This window comes from Leptonychotes weddellii, chromosome 9 (assembly GCF_054177405.1).
Source record: "Leptonychotes weddellii isolate Sample4059 chromosome 9, ASM5417740v2, whole genome shotgun sequence".
NCBI lineage: Eukaryota > Metazoa > Chordata > Mammalia > Carnivora > Phocidae > Leptonychotes > Leptonychotes weddellii.
Window position 1 is genome coordinate 70,697,215 of NC_138377.1, and position 17,007 is coordinate 70,714,221.

General features: G+C 41.9%; 1 protein-coding gene across 8 annotated transcripts in view; it reads right to left on the minus strand.

The window, feature by feature from the left end:
• Window positions 1-17,007, minus strand: part of MEIS2 (Meis homeobox 2) — a 195,815-nt gene that overhangs the window by 120,388 nt on the left and 58,420 nt on the right. For all 8 annotated transcript variants that reach the window (XM_081830866.1, XM_081830865.1, XM_031029358.2 and 5 more), the window contains one exon: window positions 12,684-12,829. In XM_081830866.1, coding sequence (XP_081686992.1) covers window positions 12,684-12,829 — 146 coding nt within the window. The remainder of the gene's footprint in view (window positions 1-12,683; window positions 12,830-17,007) is intronic.

A 17,007-nucleotide genomic window follows, 5' to 3' on the forward strand; every position in this document is an offset into this window, starting at 1 on the left:
GTGTGTGTGTGTGTGTGTGTGTGTGTGTGTGTGTGTGGCGGGGGCAGATCTCTCTCTCCTCCTAAATAAAGGAAGAAGAAATAGATTTCCTTCAAAGAACTCTTAAATGTGCACTTACTTCAATGGAGAGTATTGGTTGTTTTTTCAAAAATAGTTAAACCATTAACCAAAAAAAACACTTATTGACTTACTTTTTCCTTTCTCAATTGATTTAAAGTGATGCCTTTAAAATTAATAACTTTCTCCATATATTTGGATTGATTTGTGTATTCTTATATCGTTCAAATGATCATTCTGCCTATTATGGTAGCCAGTGCCATATCGTGCAGCTTTATAATCTATTTCACTAATACTCAGTGCAAGACCTCTCTAATTTTTCTTTTCCAAAAATATCTTGACTTTTCTTAGTTGTTTCATTATTCAGATGAACTGCAGAATCATTTTTCAGTCATGATCCAAAAAAGGAATATCTCATCGGAATTCTGACTTAACTAGTCAGCCATTTAAGAATTCTCTAACCAAACTCTCCCTCTCACCTAGGCATAAGTTTTTCCTGTTGTCTGCTTTCCTCTTCCCGCCCCTGGGTGCCTGAGCTCTGCCTGGGGAAGGATGAAATGGTGCCAAGAGGGTCCATTCTGGCCTGGCCCTCTTGATCCAAGGCTGCACTGCTATGCCTTCCTAATTCACTCCCGATCACACTCTCCACATTTCCCACTCATCCAGTTAGAACAATTCTTTTCTGAACATCCTCAGCTTTCTTCCTATTCGTTACAAAAGGTGTCTGACTCCTACCCACCTTTCTACCTGTGCTTTGACCTCCACCTTCACAGGCTTCCTCCTTTGGAACCTCACCTTATGCATTGTCAGCCTCTCCACCCCTCCACACCTACAGCCTAGCTCCCTTCCCCCCTGCTACACCCCACTGCTGAAACCTGCCATCCCACGCACTGTCCTCTGCTCCTCCTTTGTTCCCTTCCAACTTCGCGTGCTCTCTCCTCAGCTTGTAGAATTCAAAGGTAGACCAGGACTCCCAAGTGCCAAATCCAAAGGCTTATTTTTAGTCAACATTGTCCTTGATCTTTTTGCAGAATCTACTTCCTCTGCTTTGAAACTCCTTCTCTTTTCACATGATCTGATTATGTTCCTACTAATCTGATTTCTTTATCTTTGCTCATTACTTTCTTTCTTCTTCCCTTTAAACGTAGTTTTCAAAGAGATTCTCTCCACTAACCCCTTCTTTCTGTGCTCTCTTCCTTACTTACCTTCATCCAATGCCATGGTTCCAAGCATTGCTTCTGCAAAGATCAGCCTCAACTCTCAAACCATAGTATCACCATTTCTAACTTCCATAAAGGTTCCCCACCTGGATATCTGGGTTATGGGGTCTAAACCTAGGGCCTCAGTATACATTTCCAAGCTTTTCCCACTATTCTCCCATACATATTCTATGTTTTAGCCAAACAGGATTCTGTCTTATGAGCTGCAGCATTCACAAATCTCTGGATGTAGAATCAAAAATAGCCTGATTTAGCATCCAGATCGAAACTATCTTCGGAAAAAAATAAAATAAAATAACCTCACTAGTGTCTTGCTGAAAAGAAGTAATTCTATGTCTCTCCTAGGATTTAGAGATGCAAAGCTGCTCATTCTCACCAGCTTGGCTAGCATGAAAAGTGGCAGACTGGTGAACCAGTTAATTCTCAGGATGAAGAGTTTATGGACAAAGAACAAAGATATCCAAATCCCCAAGGAGCTTGCTCCAAAGCTGTAATAATACAAGTGGGAGTAAGTTCATTGTGAGGTTTCTTTGCTATCTTTCACCCAGTTCTTTCTCTTAAGTTTGAGTTTATGAAATTTTAAAAATTACTTTCACTCATGATGCCCTTATAAACCCTGCCACAGTATGAATGGTCCATAAGGTCTCTGCCCTTTCCTTGTACATTTCATGCTAACTGTAGGATTTGATCCTCATTCCAAACAGACTTAGGTCAAAAGAAACAAGTACAATATTTTCCTCTGAAGAGTATTTCACCCATATCCAAGTTCAGGTTTCATGGAGCTAAGACAGAGCAAATTAATTATTTCGGTGGATTATATGAAGACATTAATATCATTTTATGCTTTCATAGTATTCTGCCCTTTTCAAAGGGCTATTCCTAATCTCAGCTAACTCAAAACAACAAGGTGAAAGAACCAGCACTCAGAAAATTAAATGACTTGCCCAAGATAGCTGAGAGAGCAAAAAGTTGAGCCGAGAATAAGATCTTATTCAAATAACTTCACAATGATCCTAATTGGGCTGCCTCTGATGTGTGTATGGGTAAGTGTGTGTGTTCCTGTCAACAGTAGGTATTTCTTTCTCCCTGCCCTGAGATGTTTGTTTGTTTTTGTAAAGCACAAAAAATTAACAGATTGTCCTCACTATCAAAGGTAGGCAAAGCACTGATTCTTTAATTCCAAACATTTCCACTGTCTACCCCAATCAGGTGCAACCACAGATTCAAGAGAATTTAAGCACCTCCTGTTTACTTAACTAATCACATATACATTTTAAACAAGCAGGGGTGGGGATAGTATTTGGGATAGATACTGACAAGAGAATACAAGCATGTAAGAACTAAAGAGAACCAAATCACACTTTTCTTTAAACTTGCTCTGCAAAAATACATACATACATACATACATATACATGCATACATACTTTCAAACTGTTTTTGAAAGGTTGCCCGGGCTGGTAAGGGAGATCATATTAAAAACTGATGCCTTTCACTTTGTCATACTTGATTATCACTTAAGCAGTTCATTAGCAAACATAAAAGCTTCAGGATTAAGCAGTAAGAAGAGTCTTCATCGAAATGCCATCAAGTGGTAGGTGGGATTTGCCACACAGATCTGAACTTATGTTTTGCTAGAAACTAATGCAAAAACTGAACTGAGCCGATAATTGACTAATAATGATCTCATATTGCCTGTGCCCTCTTAACACTTTCTTCTTTTTTTTTTTTTTAATTCTTTGTGAGGCAAGGTTTAAAACAAGTGTAACAACTCATGAGCTCCCTGCAGGTATCTTGGAACACTGAAATGGAACCTGTAACTTTTCACCATGGGGAAAAAAATCAGGCTGCTTTTATAGAGTTCCAACATGTCACCAAACCTATGGGGAATAATCCAGCATTCATCTCTTCTATTGATAAAAGCTTTTTTCTTTTTAAAAGACTAGTGTAACACCACTCCCAGTACACTTGGGTTGTCGGCTTATGACAGGGTCATACCATGTGTCCAGGGTGAGAAAAAAGCCATTTTACCACTGAAGTATGACTGGAGTCATGGGATTATCCTTACCGAAATTATTAGTTACGGAGTTGCCAGCTATTTCCAAGTCAAAATTAATTCTGGAATATTTGTGAATCACAAGTAAATCAATCAGTCAATCTATCTATGTATATACATATATATAATGAAGTGAAAACTGAGGTATTAAAATTAAGTTAAGAGCAGCAACAAGATTTGGAGGATGAAGGGTGGATCTTTGTTATCAGGCTATGTTAGGCAAATCGGATATCAGTAAACTGAGAGGCAGGGTGGTTGGAAGAGGGCTGATTAGTGGCTCATGTTAATTTTGTATAATGCTCAGAGGAACTAGAGAATAATATTCTCTTCATTTCTTGTCATCTCAGAATCCCACAATAATAATCTCTTGAGTTGTAATTTTTCTTTTTGTGGACAATCAAGTCAGAGTCAACAAATACTCATGTTATCTATTACAACCAAGAAGCAAAACTATAGTTTAAGAAAAATTATCTGCCATTATATTGTGACTTGACAACTTATCCACTATTAGATAAAAACAACTTAAATCAGTTCTGGCAGATTTGGGACTTGGCAGTTCAAAATATGAATAGCAAATGTAAAAGCATGAAAATGGCATTACTATTATGTTTTAAGAGGATAATACACCTTTAAAGGGTGCCCATGATTACTTTGCATACTGTAAACAACGGCTGCCAATCAATTTAGAAAGTGGTACCCCGCTCGCTCGTTAATGTGCTAAAGGCAAATTCCATTCAACCAACCTCCTGCTTCCTCCCCAAGTCACTACTTCTTAACAGGAGCAGTGGGGCAGGATATCACCTTTACGCTTCATAATCTGTTCCAAACTGCAAAGACAGACTCTAGCACAGAGAAGGCAGGGCGTTTTCAGGAGTCGTCTGAAATCTGTGCAGCAATGGTCTCTAACATCAAAATTAACCCTGAGCATGAAGATGACTTTAATGACCCTGTCCTGCTGCAGCAAAGCTGAGGGACAGTGAGTGTTCCCACGACTCAGTCCCCTTGGCCTTTATGTCCCAATAACACCACCTCTCCATGGAATACACTCACAAACTGTGGTCGTGTGGAGTGAAGAAATGGAAATGTTCTCTATGATCTGAATGAATATTCACGGGTCTCGCTAAACAGCATTTAATGGCACTCTATTCTTGGAGGCTTTAAATAGCTGAATATTCAGATATGCACATGCCTTCTATTTTCTTTTATTCAAGGGTCCTCCATTCTCCATCTCTTTGAATTCTATAACGTATTTTTAAACAATTATACTTAGAGTGATATTTTATGAAACTGGGTGTTAAACTTTGAGCTAATAATTATTTTAGTGTCTTTTTGATGGTAATTTAATAAGCATTTCATTCTTCAATCTTCTCACCCAGTTGCTCATTTTAAAAATGTGTCTGTCAGCTAGTCGCTCATAATCTGGGACTTAATCTTCTTAATCTATCTCAGCTGAACTTCTTTTTAAATGGGATTGTTTGATAGACTTTGGAAATATCTTGACCAAATGTTTCTGTACTGAGGAGACCGCACACCTTGGCACCCACATGGAAGGCCACTGCCACAACCACTGCACTGGGGACTTGACCTCAAAGCCATTCGGAACGTGGACGAGAGCCGCGGAGTCCCAAACACATCAGCTTTTATGTGCAGAGCCCCTCACACTCTGATCCCAAACACCAAATTGGGACTCCAAGGAAAAGGTTATGACACAGCGACATGCAACTTTTTCCTTTCCTCAAGGGAGTCAAAGTAAATTTAGCTGCAATTTTATTTCTTCTCGAGGAGCTTCTAGGATTCAACACATTAGATTTTTGGCCTGTCTCTTTAATTTGAGAAATTGTAAAAACGACGACAGATGGCACACGGAATTGACTTATGTCCTCTATTCTTTACTGAGGAAAGGAGTGCATAGAAACTTTGATCAAGACAGAAGCTACGGTATGCAGGTCGCTATTCAAACTAACTGGTGGCTCTTTGGACAGCTAGGATCAGAACATTCCGGCTGTCTTTTTTAGACATTCTTTAAAACCAACCAACACTGTTGTAGGTCGGCACTGGTGATCACAGCCCCGACATTCAGCACCCTCCCTGTCCCAATAAGGACATGACAGATGTGCCATTAGCTCTGAACCTGGGAAACCTCTGAAATTACCACTCTTTCCACCCCCATCTCCCACCCCCACCCCTCAAAATCATTCTGAAATAGGAAGAACACTCAAGCTTACAGTTAATTGGAAACATTGTGAGAGAAGAGGAATGCTTAGGACAGCATGTCCATGGGAAAATAAATCACCCAGCATTGTTATTTAATGCACTGTGACATCATTTCCCGAAATTAAACAGAGATGACACCAATTCAGACGATCTCCAGTATAAGGTTCCATTCAAATAATTCACAGATGTTTTCTCCTGGCAAGCAGAAAAACAATGCAAGGGCTACAGCTAGGGGCAGCCTCAGTGCGCTGCATGTTTGTGGGAAGTCCTCTCTGCTGTTGTTTTTCAGCTGTGTGTTCTGCATATGCATTTCCACATAAGGATTTCTCTGCCCAGCAGCCCTACTTGTCTTCAGGGCTCATCTAGCTCTCTGAATGTGAGAGAGGCCATCTCTCATGGCCTAAGTAAGTCCAACATTTTATATTTGGTATTCATTTGGCCTATAGCGATTGGTATTAAGTAGATCAATCTCAGCATCATAAAGGCACTAATTTTCAAGTAGAAATAACTAACGTCCATGGAATACTGATTCAGTTTACCATTCAAGGCCCTTCGAGAGAGATCTCATGATAGGAATGATCAGAGTCTCCAAGGACAGACACCCATGTGGACTGAATGAGTAGAGAACCTGGGGTACAGATGAACGAGGCTGGCAGCGTGGCATCTCTCACCCCTGCTGATCTCATGAGGTACTACTAGAGCTCGGGCAGCTGGAAACCAAGTACGCAACCAAAAAACCAAAATACTCAACATTTGTGTGGCACATCCCAGTCACACATTCACTACATCATCCGATGTAGCAACCAACCAGCTAAGTAGGGCACATATTCACTATTTTAATTTTTCGATAAGGAAATAGGTTCAGAGGTTGACTAGCTTACCCAAGATTACAGAGCTCAAACCCAGTCTTCTAATTTCACATTCAGTGACTCCTTAAAAAAAACAAAACAAAACAACAACAACAAAAAAAAACATGCTGTCTGTCAGGCAGCCTCGACTTTAACACGCTGAGGAAGCTGGAGACTCTAGATTCTGTTCACATACTGGACCTCTTACAGCGAAAGGGAGCATTCTCTATCAAAAGGAGGCCCCATCTGAGGCATTCTGAACTGTTCCATAACAGGTTTCTTCTTCACCTTCCACCCTCTCCCTCTCCCAAAGGCTCACCAGCGTACTCTGGCTTTCCATTAGCACCAGGACCCTTGGATGCTATCATTTAGCATAACTGAGCAGCCATCAAATGTTTATACGGCTCTAGAAGGCATGATTTAGATGACGTTCTCTCCTGCTGAGGGACATCCGGGACCTGTCTGGGAAAACCTGATCTCCCCATCTCACACAGACCGCGCGAGCAAGTGGTTACTTCAGCTGCTCAGTTCCACTGGTCAAAGGCTCCTGCTGGCCTATCAGCTAGATTACAGTAAGAATTACACTATGTCCTTACTGTAAGAGCCAGGCATAGGACTGAATGCTTTACATTATCTATATGATCTCATGCAATCCCTACAATAACCCTAAGTTGGTTCTAGAATTATCCCCATTCTACAGATATGGAAGATGAGGCTTAGAGAAGGTAGCTGCTCAAGATCAAAAATCTACTATGTGGCAGATTCCAGGCCCTGTGTTTTGTTTTCCTTTGCCCCTGATAATGAATAACTGATAGTCACGACACGGTAGAATCTTATGCCTGGAAAGCCCCACGAAAGGACACTTAGTGCTTCTTTTCAAGTAGGACTCATCTAACCTCCCCCAGTCAGAAAGCCAGGCCCTGGGCTCTTCACTTCGACACTGGATCACCTCATTTAAGAAAAGAAGCCATCTAGGTCTACATGAGATGAAGAGAACTAGTTAAAAGGCAAAATAGTCTAAGTCAGTATCTCTCTGTCTCTCTGTCTTTCTCTGTCTCTCATGTGTATGTGCGTGCCTTTGTGTGGGTACAGTAAAAAATGTGAGAGATGACTAAGTTGACTGTCATATGGTCTCGATGAACTCCCTGGAGAAGAGATATGTGTTCTTCTACGGTAACAGGGAGCTGTATTTACTCATAACTTGGGTATATGGTCTCTGCAGGATGATAAACTTTAAAACTCACGTTTCTTACCAGAGACCCTTACAAAATCCCATAAAACAATCTCTAATAGACAAGGAGCCAAACGATGAAACGCGTGAACGGCAGGCTTCATCACTCTCCCTCACCATCAGAGGTCTAGAGGGGGACAAAGCGTTTTGCCCGGAACAAAGGGCACAGTTTTTAGAACCTGCAGTTTCAAGAAGGCTGCACAATATGACCTCACTTTAATTTGCTTCTGATTCTGCACACATATCTTTGAAAGAAGTCCCACATCCCCTAAGTGTGAGCTTTAGCCTCGTGTTTTCAAATGAGAAAAACTTTAGAGACTGGTATGAGCAAGGGGTGTCTTTGTGTGTGAGCACTTCCAGTTTTCATTCCGTGATCAAATATATTCTTTGCAGCACAACTAGAAAGCTCTCGAAGGTGGCCAGTGGAGGTGCCTGAGAGCCTAACTGAGCACATTAAGGGCTTCTTGGCGTGGAAGAGTGTTTCACGGTTATGAATAAACCGTTAGCCCCAGTATTATTTCTTGCTGTTTCTTTCTTTAACTATCTTTGAAGTCAAATGAAAACAGTTGTAATGGCAGGCTTACTTTTATGATACCATAATCTTCATGTGTTAGTGAAAGGAATATACTTCCCTAGGATTTCCCTAAGTTCTTTTGCCATTGGGTACTTTCCAGCAAAAGCACATACATTTCCAACAGATTCTTTCTTCAATCTTCACTAGATTTCTTAGTCTGAGAAGCCAGGCAGAGCCATCAACCAGTAGAGGAGGGGGTAATCGTATATAGAACATTTCCAGGAGGTGAATTTCTAAATATATACATAATTTAAAAACATACATACATATATATATATACACACATATACATATATGGGTTTATTTTTTTTAAGTTATTATGAGCTTTTTAAAGGGGATTTTTAAAAGACACTTTGGAAATTGGTAGTCAGAAACCAGAAATGAATTATCTAGCCTCAGATTAAATTTAAATTCAAAGTGCTTAACTCTGAATACGGATATTCCTCAATTCATCCAATAGTTTGTTTTGTTTAAATGCCACTTTGGATTTAGTTTAACTATCTCCTTCAATATAATCAATCAGCTGCAAGCGAATTACCTTTTCCCCTAAAGTTGGTGGTGCACAGGAATTTGAGATTGTTTTAACTGTTACAGTTGTAGTGGGACTCGTTCTTCCAAGAAAACTGAAGGTTAATGATTTTTGTCATATTGAGACTAAGGCTTAACAATTGCTACAGTTGGCCTTTGTTGAGGTGGGCTTCTTTTTTCTCTGAGCCTTTTGAGGTATTCAGAATAGGTGACAATAGCTTGCAGTTGAGAACATATGTAGAGAGACCCCTGTGGCTTATTGGAAAAAGTTGCTCCATGCTGGTTGGGTGTTTGGAAAAAAAAATACAACCAGAGTTCTTTTATGTTCTGCTAGTTAATGAATGCATGAATGTCAAAATGGGCCAATGGCCCATTCAGGGGGCAAAGCCTCAGCAGCCCCCTTCTTTAAGAACACATCCTGAGATGCAAAATACATTTGCTTAACAAATTAAAATAATGAGATAATTCAATTAGCTTCTTTTTAAAAAAAAGAAAGAAAAAAGGGTACATCGGGGATTATTGTAATACAAGAACAGGTCATACTGCACAAAAGGGAACAAACCAGTTTGAAATAATGTTAAAGAGACTAAGAATGGAGGAATGCACACTGAATCATGCATTTGTGAAGAAATTTACATGAAATAATAATTTAGACTACATCTATTTTCAGTGAGCTAGAGCCAACATTTCACTTTGAAAGTTGAAATTAATTAAGTGACAGAAAAATATAGTGGGCATCTCTATTTCCAAGGACTTCCTCATGCCTGTTAGTGCACGTAAGAAAAGTCTAAATTAACATGTCGCTAGTTAGGGGTCTCTATTCTTGGTTTCTGAGCTCAGAATTATAGCTGAGTAAATCTTTCAGCTCATTAAAGATTGGAAAGTAAAAGTTTTACAGGACCATCCTCATCAAAGTGACTGAACCTCCTCTCTGCAGTTGGGGTGAAATCTGGATGAAGAGGGAAAAATTTTTTTTTTCAAAGGGAAAGCCAGCTGAGGAGAATTTCCTCATGATACAAGGGAGGTGTAGAAAGGGCAAGGGAGGGGAGCAGAGGGAAAGACTGGGAGACAAAGCCAGTGGGAGAAAGTAATGAAAGGGGCATGTTGTGAAAGAAGGTCATGGGGAGGAGAAAAATAAAGCACTTAGCGGAGACTAAAAAGGAAAGGGGGACAGGGAGGCAAGGATGACCAGAGGCTGGGACAGAACGGGGCTCTGGCTACGTGCTCCTGAGGCGAACCCAGCGCTATGGGTGCAGGAAAGGACCCTGCAGTGTGGAGACCCTGCATTGTGCCCCTCTCGTTTGAAAAATGGGACAACGGAAGGTCCAGAGAACTTAATGGGCTTAACTGTGGTTCAGCCGGTTACAGGGGCGTGCCGACCTCAAAAGGCCGGTTTCCTGACTGCCTGGCTGAGGTTCTTTGATTCTTCTCTCCCCACTCCAAGAACAGGCATTCATGAAAATTTTCAGCTGGCCGTACAATTCTGCACCAAGTCTCGAGTTCCTTTAACCAGATTGAAAGCACTCTCAGGGCGGAGACAAGGTGCTGTGGTTGGTTTGTAGCCCCCTGCACAGCAAAGCCACAAGGAGGGCCCAGCAATCACTGGCCACCCACAATTTTTCACCAGTGGCCACAGTGCACGGTGGGTTCAGCCCAGGGCAGGGAGGTGGGAGATAAGGTACCGACAGGACAAGGTGGGAGGTCCAGAAAGGGCTCCGGACACTGACACTGGAGACTCAAGGCCCAGAATACGGCCGGTGAAGGAGAGAGTCGGCTTGAAGAGAAAGGTGCAAAGAAAGTCTTCTCTACTCAGAGAGATTGGGGGAACAGGAAGCTTTAAAAGCAAATACAGAAAATGGCACTTGGCTTCTCCCTATCTCCCACCGTGATGCCAAGCATATTGGTGGTGGAGGCTGCGTGAGATTTACAGGCCACAGGGAAAGAGGATAAGTGTTTCAGCAAAGTCATCATAATGTGGTGGAAAAGGCACAGTGCTGGGGACAGGGAAGGTTGGGTCCTTGTCGCAGCTTGACCTTGAGTTAATCACTTCCCTTTCTGGGTCTCAGTTTCCTCCTTTGCAAACAGAGCAGCTGAATTCTCTCAGGTTCGGCTGTTCTGGGATGTTGACTTTGATTACTGAGGGACTGCGAATACATGGAGATGTTTGCTTGGAAAGCCACGGTGGAAATCTCTCTTCGGCCGAGAAGGGCTGAGCATGAAGGAAGACAGCGGGGGGGGGGGGGGGGAAGCCAAACAGGTGAGCTCGCGGGGAGCAAGCTGTGTGCCTGCCCTCCATGCGCCCCTACCCTGCCTTTCTAACTTGCTACTCTAACCAAACCGACCTTCGGTTAAAAAAACGAGAAGCCCCTCCCCTCACACTCACTCGACTTCCAAATTAAAAACATTTTACAGGTTAGTAAATCTCCAGCTGAGGTGATGTAGCAAAGAACAGCTGTGAAGTAATTTTGATAATGATGAGAATAATAGCCACATGGCAAGGTTCAGGGCTTTGCTGTTGCAGCTTCAGTGCTCCTGAATAGATAAAAGTGATTAAATACTCCTGATTATCCCTGACCAATATGTAATGGATTTACAGCCCTTTCAATTAGTCAGTATTTGCTTAGGACTCATTATTTTGTCTTTGGTTAAGTAATCAGCCCAGAGACCGCATGTTCTGTCTAATTCCTCTGAGCCGAGTCAGTGCAGGGCCCTGACCTTTGAAATGGCCATAGCTGCAAGGCAAGAATAACCACTACACCGGGGCAGCCTCGTTGGTCCTCCCGGCTAATCCTGACACCACAGGCCAGATCGATACACCTTAGTTTGCTACTAATGTCCTTACATCAAAATGGCCGATTTAGGAATGTGAATTTATCACTCGGCCCTGCCCGCCACCACTGCACCCCTTGCCCTCTGGAGCTCCGCTGCGAGAGCAGAGTGGCAGCCACCACCATAAATAAAAGTGGAACCTTGTCCTGGACCCATGACACTGTAACTAATGTCATTCAGCATGGCAACACACAAGTTGGATAATCAAAGAGGACCTTCAGCTTTCAGCGGGCTACTCTATTTTTAAGCATTAGCCTAAAGAGAATGGCCTGAAAACAATATCATACCAAGCAGCCGCCTCTGACACCTTTACCATTTGCCCAGAATTTCCAAGCCAACAGTAAAATACGAGCGCCTGGTTCCTCTGTTAAGAATATACTGTAAATTTTTTTTTTGGTCATGAGAGTCTCAGAGTCAACGGGATACACCGACACATAAAACCGAATGCAAACAGGAGGGTAAAGATCCACTATTACTTTAAAAATGTGGCAGAGTTGATCTTTTCCCAGAACTGAACAGGGTGAGCTTATAACAAAATGGACTTAAACAGCTAAAAAAGAGTCTTTAATCTCCACATTATAGACGAAGGTGCTACAGCACCTAGAACCCTCTGTTTGTCACATAAACATGGGCCATGTTTGCACGCGGCTCCAGCAAGTACAGTTGCACCTGATACCATGAGCTTGGACACGCATGGGGCAAGGCGCTGCTTTTCTTTCTTTCTTTTTTTTTTTTTTTTTTGCCTCCTGGAGGAGATGGCTTTCATTAAGAGTGTAATCAGCAGCGTTTATGGATTCATGAGCCATTTCCCTTGGTTGCGGTGGCGGTATCTGAAGTCGCTCTCACACCTTTTAGCATAAATAACAAATTTATTTACACATGCTGTGTAGGGCCCTAGACCATTCTGAATAATAAGGTCCATTCCTGGCCTATTAAAACAAAAATGTCCTCCTTCCTAGAGCGTGTTCTGTGGGTAGTGACCGTTGGCAAAACCTTAACTGCTCCGTTAGTCATCAGATTTCAAGAAAGGGAAAACAGGCACCTTATTTTTTAAAAAATCTGTTATCAACCTGTATAGTATGCTAGCAGCAGGCAAAACAACAAAACTTTCTCTTTCATCTTGACTTACTGTGAGATGCTGGAAGAGCCAGGCTCTCATGATATTTGTTGCTACTTTGGGGAAAATGCCTCTTTTCTTCTGGCGTTTTTTGTCCTTGTCTGGATCATCATCGTCACCTGTGCCAGGTGAAGCTACACTGTTGTCTAAACCATCCCCTGGTAGAAAAAAAAAAAATGAAAATACATTAGACACAACACAGAAAGGGTTCCAACAACAATGTGCAGCTAATGATGAGCTCAGCTAAGCTTGTTGAAAGAAATCCATTAAGCGGGTATATTCTCTTTCATTAAAGTAGAGTTGGAGACACAAATATGTAAAAGACAAAATTAAACCAGGTCTCTTCAAATGTTAATTTTGTGTGTCTCCCACTTGCCCATATCATTAATTCAATTATAATTGTGTGCTTGACACAGTGCAGTAGCTCTTTGTCAATTATGGAATCCAATGTGGGAAAACCGCCATCAGAAAACCCATTCGGTGGAAAGGCATCCCCACGCCCATGGTGAACACATACTGCAGGGTAATCAAGTTAAATGTTCTGTAGTCTATATATTCTAGGCTGTCTGCATAGGTAACAGTAACTGTGTCACTTCATTGCACATAACACACTGCCTTCTCAGCCCCTCCTAGGACTGTCACCTCTTAAGCACGCACATTCACACACTCCTCAGATGACCCTGCACTCAGCATTTGCATGACATGAAAACTTTTAGCTCTCTGCACCACTGATCATGATCATTATCATTAAAAAAAAAAAAAGATATACATGAAGGTAGGGTGCTCACTTAATCAGAAGTTTCTATCACCGTCTTCCCCTTCTGTGCTTTTCTCTGGCATTAATTGTGCATTAGCAAAAATCATTTACTTTTAACAGTCATAGTTATTTTTTCTTGCCCTCCAGCAAAAATGCCTTGAAAGCCTGCCTGGAGGGCATCTAAATTATGTATCTGAAAAACTCTTCCGGCAAGGCATTGCAGGACCCCTACTTTCTTAAAATTCATACGAGCACGTCTTCCTGTTTTTGGGAAGGCATCAATCAAGAGCAGCAATATATGCCATATCCCTACATTAATATTTGAACTAATAACTTTAAAAAAAGGAAAGAAACAAGATCCGACTTGTGGCATAATCAAATGCAAAATAAATGAAGAAAACGGGGACAGCACTGGGGCTTTATGGATGGCTGTGTTTTCCTTGCACATCATTAGCCTGGAGCCACACGAAAGAGGAAAACAGAGAAGTGGAGAGTTTATGCTCCCTGCTGGTGTTTAAGAAGCTGGGGTCCTGGAAGGACATCTGGGAATTGCGCTGAGATGGGGGTTTTTGTAATTTAAGAATAGACATTCATTAGCAGTAAATGCCATAAATCCCATGCTAAGTAAAAACCTTGTCCAAGAAAGCCTAAAACAATAAACTCTGTGCTCAATGTAGCCTGAGCTAGACGCTCCGCAGCTTCCCGGGGAATGCCGGAGATCCACCAGCTCATTCCCAGACCTGTTCCTTCCTCTTGGACTGAGCTACTCCACGACGGCCTGCCCACTGGGCCCCTCACCTTCCAACTTCGGCGTCCACTCTGTGGGCTTCCCTATACCTGTTCTCTTCCTTTCTCACCAAAAAACCCTCAACCTTCTTTGACCAGAGAAGCAGAAAAGCCACAGCAAAGAGCTGGCAGATTAATTTTATTGACATTTCCATTTTCACTGCAATGTGATACCCTCCATCACATGGAAGAGATGACCCTCACTATTTACAGACTGACAGGCCACTTCATTACAACCACCCTGCCCCAAGGCAAAGCAGCTCCCTTCCATCTGCCCAAACACTAGAGCATGACCCTGAAGTTGCTGTTCTCTTTTTCTTTGCCGTCTGTTATGATAAAAAAAATTTAAAGAGAGTGAGTGAAAGGGACCCCAAATAGTCAAAGAACTAATCAGAGTACAGGGAAACAAAAGGCATTTGACTTTTGAATACTGCATCTACAGAGGCTAGTCTTCATCTGCCTACCCTCCCTACACATCCGTGTATACTAGGGGTCGCTCACACAAGGAGACACACACACTCACATACACAAGCTCGAGCAGGGACACGCATACACGCTTTCCACCATGCCAAGGAACTGCTGCAAGGCAAATTCTCACCCACACTAATGGCTTCTGACTGCTCCTTGGCAACCCTAGCATTTTAACCTGGGTGGATGTGCTCTCCAAAATACAGATACTGGAGCGATCTCATCAGCTGTTCATGTGACACAGATGGAGAGTGGCTATTAGGAGCCAGGCAGTGGGCCTTGGGGATCTGAGGTGCTGTTCTGTAGCCCGAGGCAATTTTGAAAAGCAGTACCCGGCGATGAGGAAAAAAAAAAAAATCCACATGGCAAGTCCAAGTTTGAAGTCGGTCAGTCTGTCTGGCTACCCACCACGGATAAAGATATCTTTGTCTCTTAATGTAAAATCTATGTGGGCTATCTGGACGTACACTGCAGATAATGTATGTATGGAATGGCTCTTCCTTCAATGTCTTCCAAATATAAAAACACACACTGTAAACAATGCCTGTGTGTATATATTTCTTCCGAAGCACATATGGTTTCTGTGTATATGTTTAAGCTGAAATTGTCAGGATTTTGTTAAAATCTCGTTTAGCTCTTTTTGATAGATTTCTGAATATACTTATTTTAAAAGGTTAATTGCTTAATTGAAGGAAGTTCAACCAAAAAAAGAAAGAAAGAAGAAGAAGAAGAAGGAGGAGGCATTTGCATTTTTCACCCAATCAATGACCTTAAAAATGAGAGACAGCATTTCCACAGTGCATTTTCTCATGCTTAAAAGCAAAGAGGGCTGGTAACACCTTCAAACTATTTAGCTCAAGGAAAAAAAAAACATAACTAGATTGAGCGTCCTTTGATGACTGACTGAAACTGGAGAAGGCAGGAGCATTACATGAATTTTAATTTTATGTAAGTGTTGTAAAATATTTGAATTTGGATCCAGTGTAACAGATAATTGTAAAGAAAAATGTGCCCATTTTTATAATAAGTAGATATTAGACATTAGATTTTTAAATTAATAGTAGTGTCTCTACCTCCTTAAAGCGAGGAGTTTTCCTCTCCACGTTAACACAATAAATGCCATTTTTTTTTTCCTCCAATGGACTGTGAACCAAGTCCAGCATGGAGGAATAACAACAACATAAAGAAAGATTTTGAAAGGAAACTGTGTGATCTGCAACCTAAAATAAAATTGTGCAGAGGATGCCAAAGTTAGTAATTCTTCAAGCGGACATTGTTCTCTTGCTTTAAGGCTGTGTGCGTGTAAGACGGTTGGCAATCCCTGGCACCTGTGCCAAATGAGTTTCTGTGCCGGAGAGGGTGTGTGTGTGTGTGTGTGTGTGTGTGTGTGTGTGTGAGCACAGATGCACGTGCCAAAAGGTATAAGAGATAATAGAGTACATCTCAGCATCTGAAGTTAAGATTCAAAAGTGTGGAGTCCTGAGGCCAAGAACTGTCTTTTGCTTCTCTTTTTATCCTGAGAGCACACCTCTGTGTCTGACCCAGAGCAGATACCCAGTGATTGTATGTTGGGGGAGGGAAAAACTGAACTCACCCATAAGCTTATGCAAGGACCCTCCCCTCTTTCTGAGAATCCCAAACTGGGGCAACCGCACTCATTATAGTGCCTCCGGGGCCGGGCTGCCTGTGTGCACACAGTCACTTCTACACATACCAGGAATGGTGCTTCTTTGAAGAACCCAGTGTCCATTACGGCCTTTTGGGGGGGCCATTCCACCAGCACTGCCATCTCTGATGATGAAAAACTAAAGAAAAAATAGTGGAATGCTCCTTCTAAAAGGTTACTAATCCCTTCTCGAATTTGGGACAAAGATACTCAAAAGAGCTGTGTATTACTGGAATGCACTGTGTGTGACCATGGAAAGAAATATTCAAGGCCTGTAGATAGACAACTTTGACGTGTATTGAATCATCAGGGGAGATCGTTAAAAACACAGGTCTCTAGGCCTTATCCCAGATTCACTGACTCAAAATATCCCAGGGCAGGGGCAAGGAATTTATATTTTTAACATGTTCCTTGGATTTGCTTATGCAATCAGCCTAGCACTGGTTCTCAAACTGGCTTTTGGAAGCCACTGAACTAGATGAGCCTCTGATTTGAAAGAAGATGCAACCTCAGGAACGGGTAGGAAGTTCCAAGTCTATCCTACTCCCATGCATCTGGTCAGTGGTCATGGTGAGGAACTACAATGTGGCCCAGGTTTTATTCACTGCAGAAGAACCACAATGTTCTCCATCACATGGACTGACCAGCAGAATGGAGTC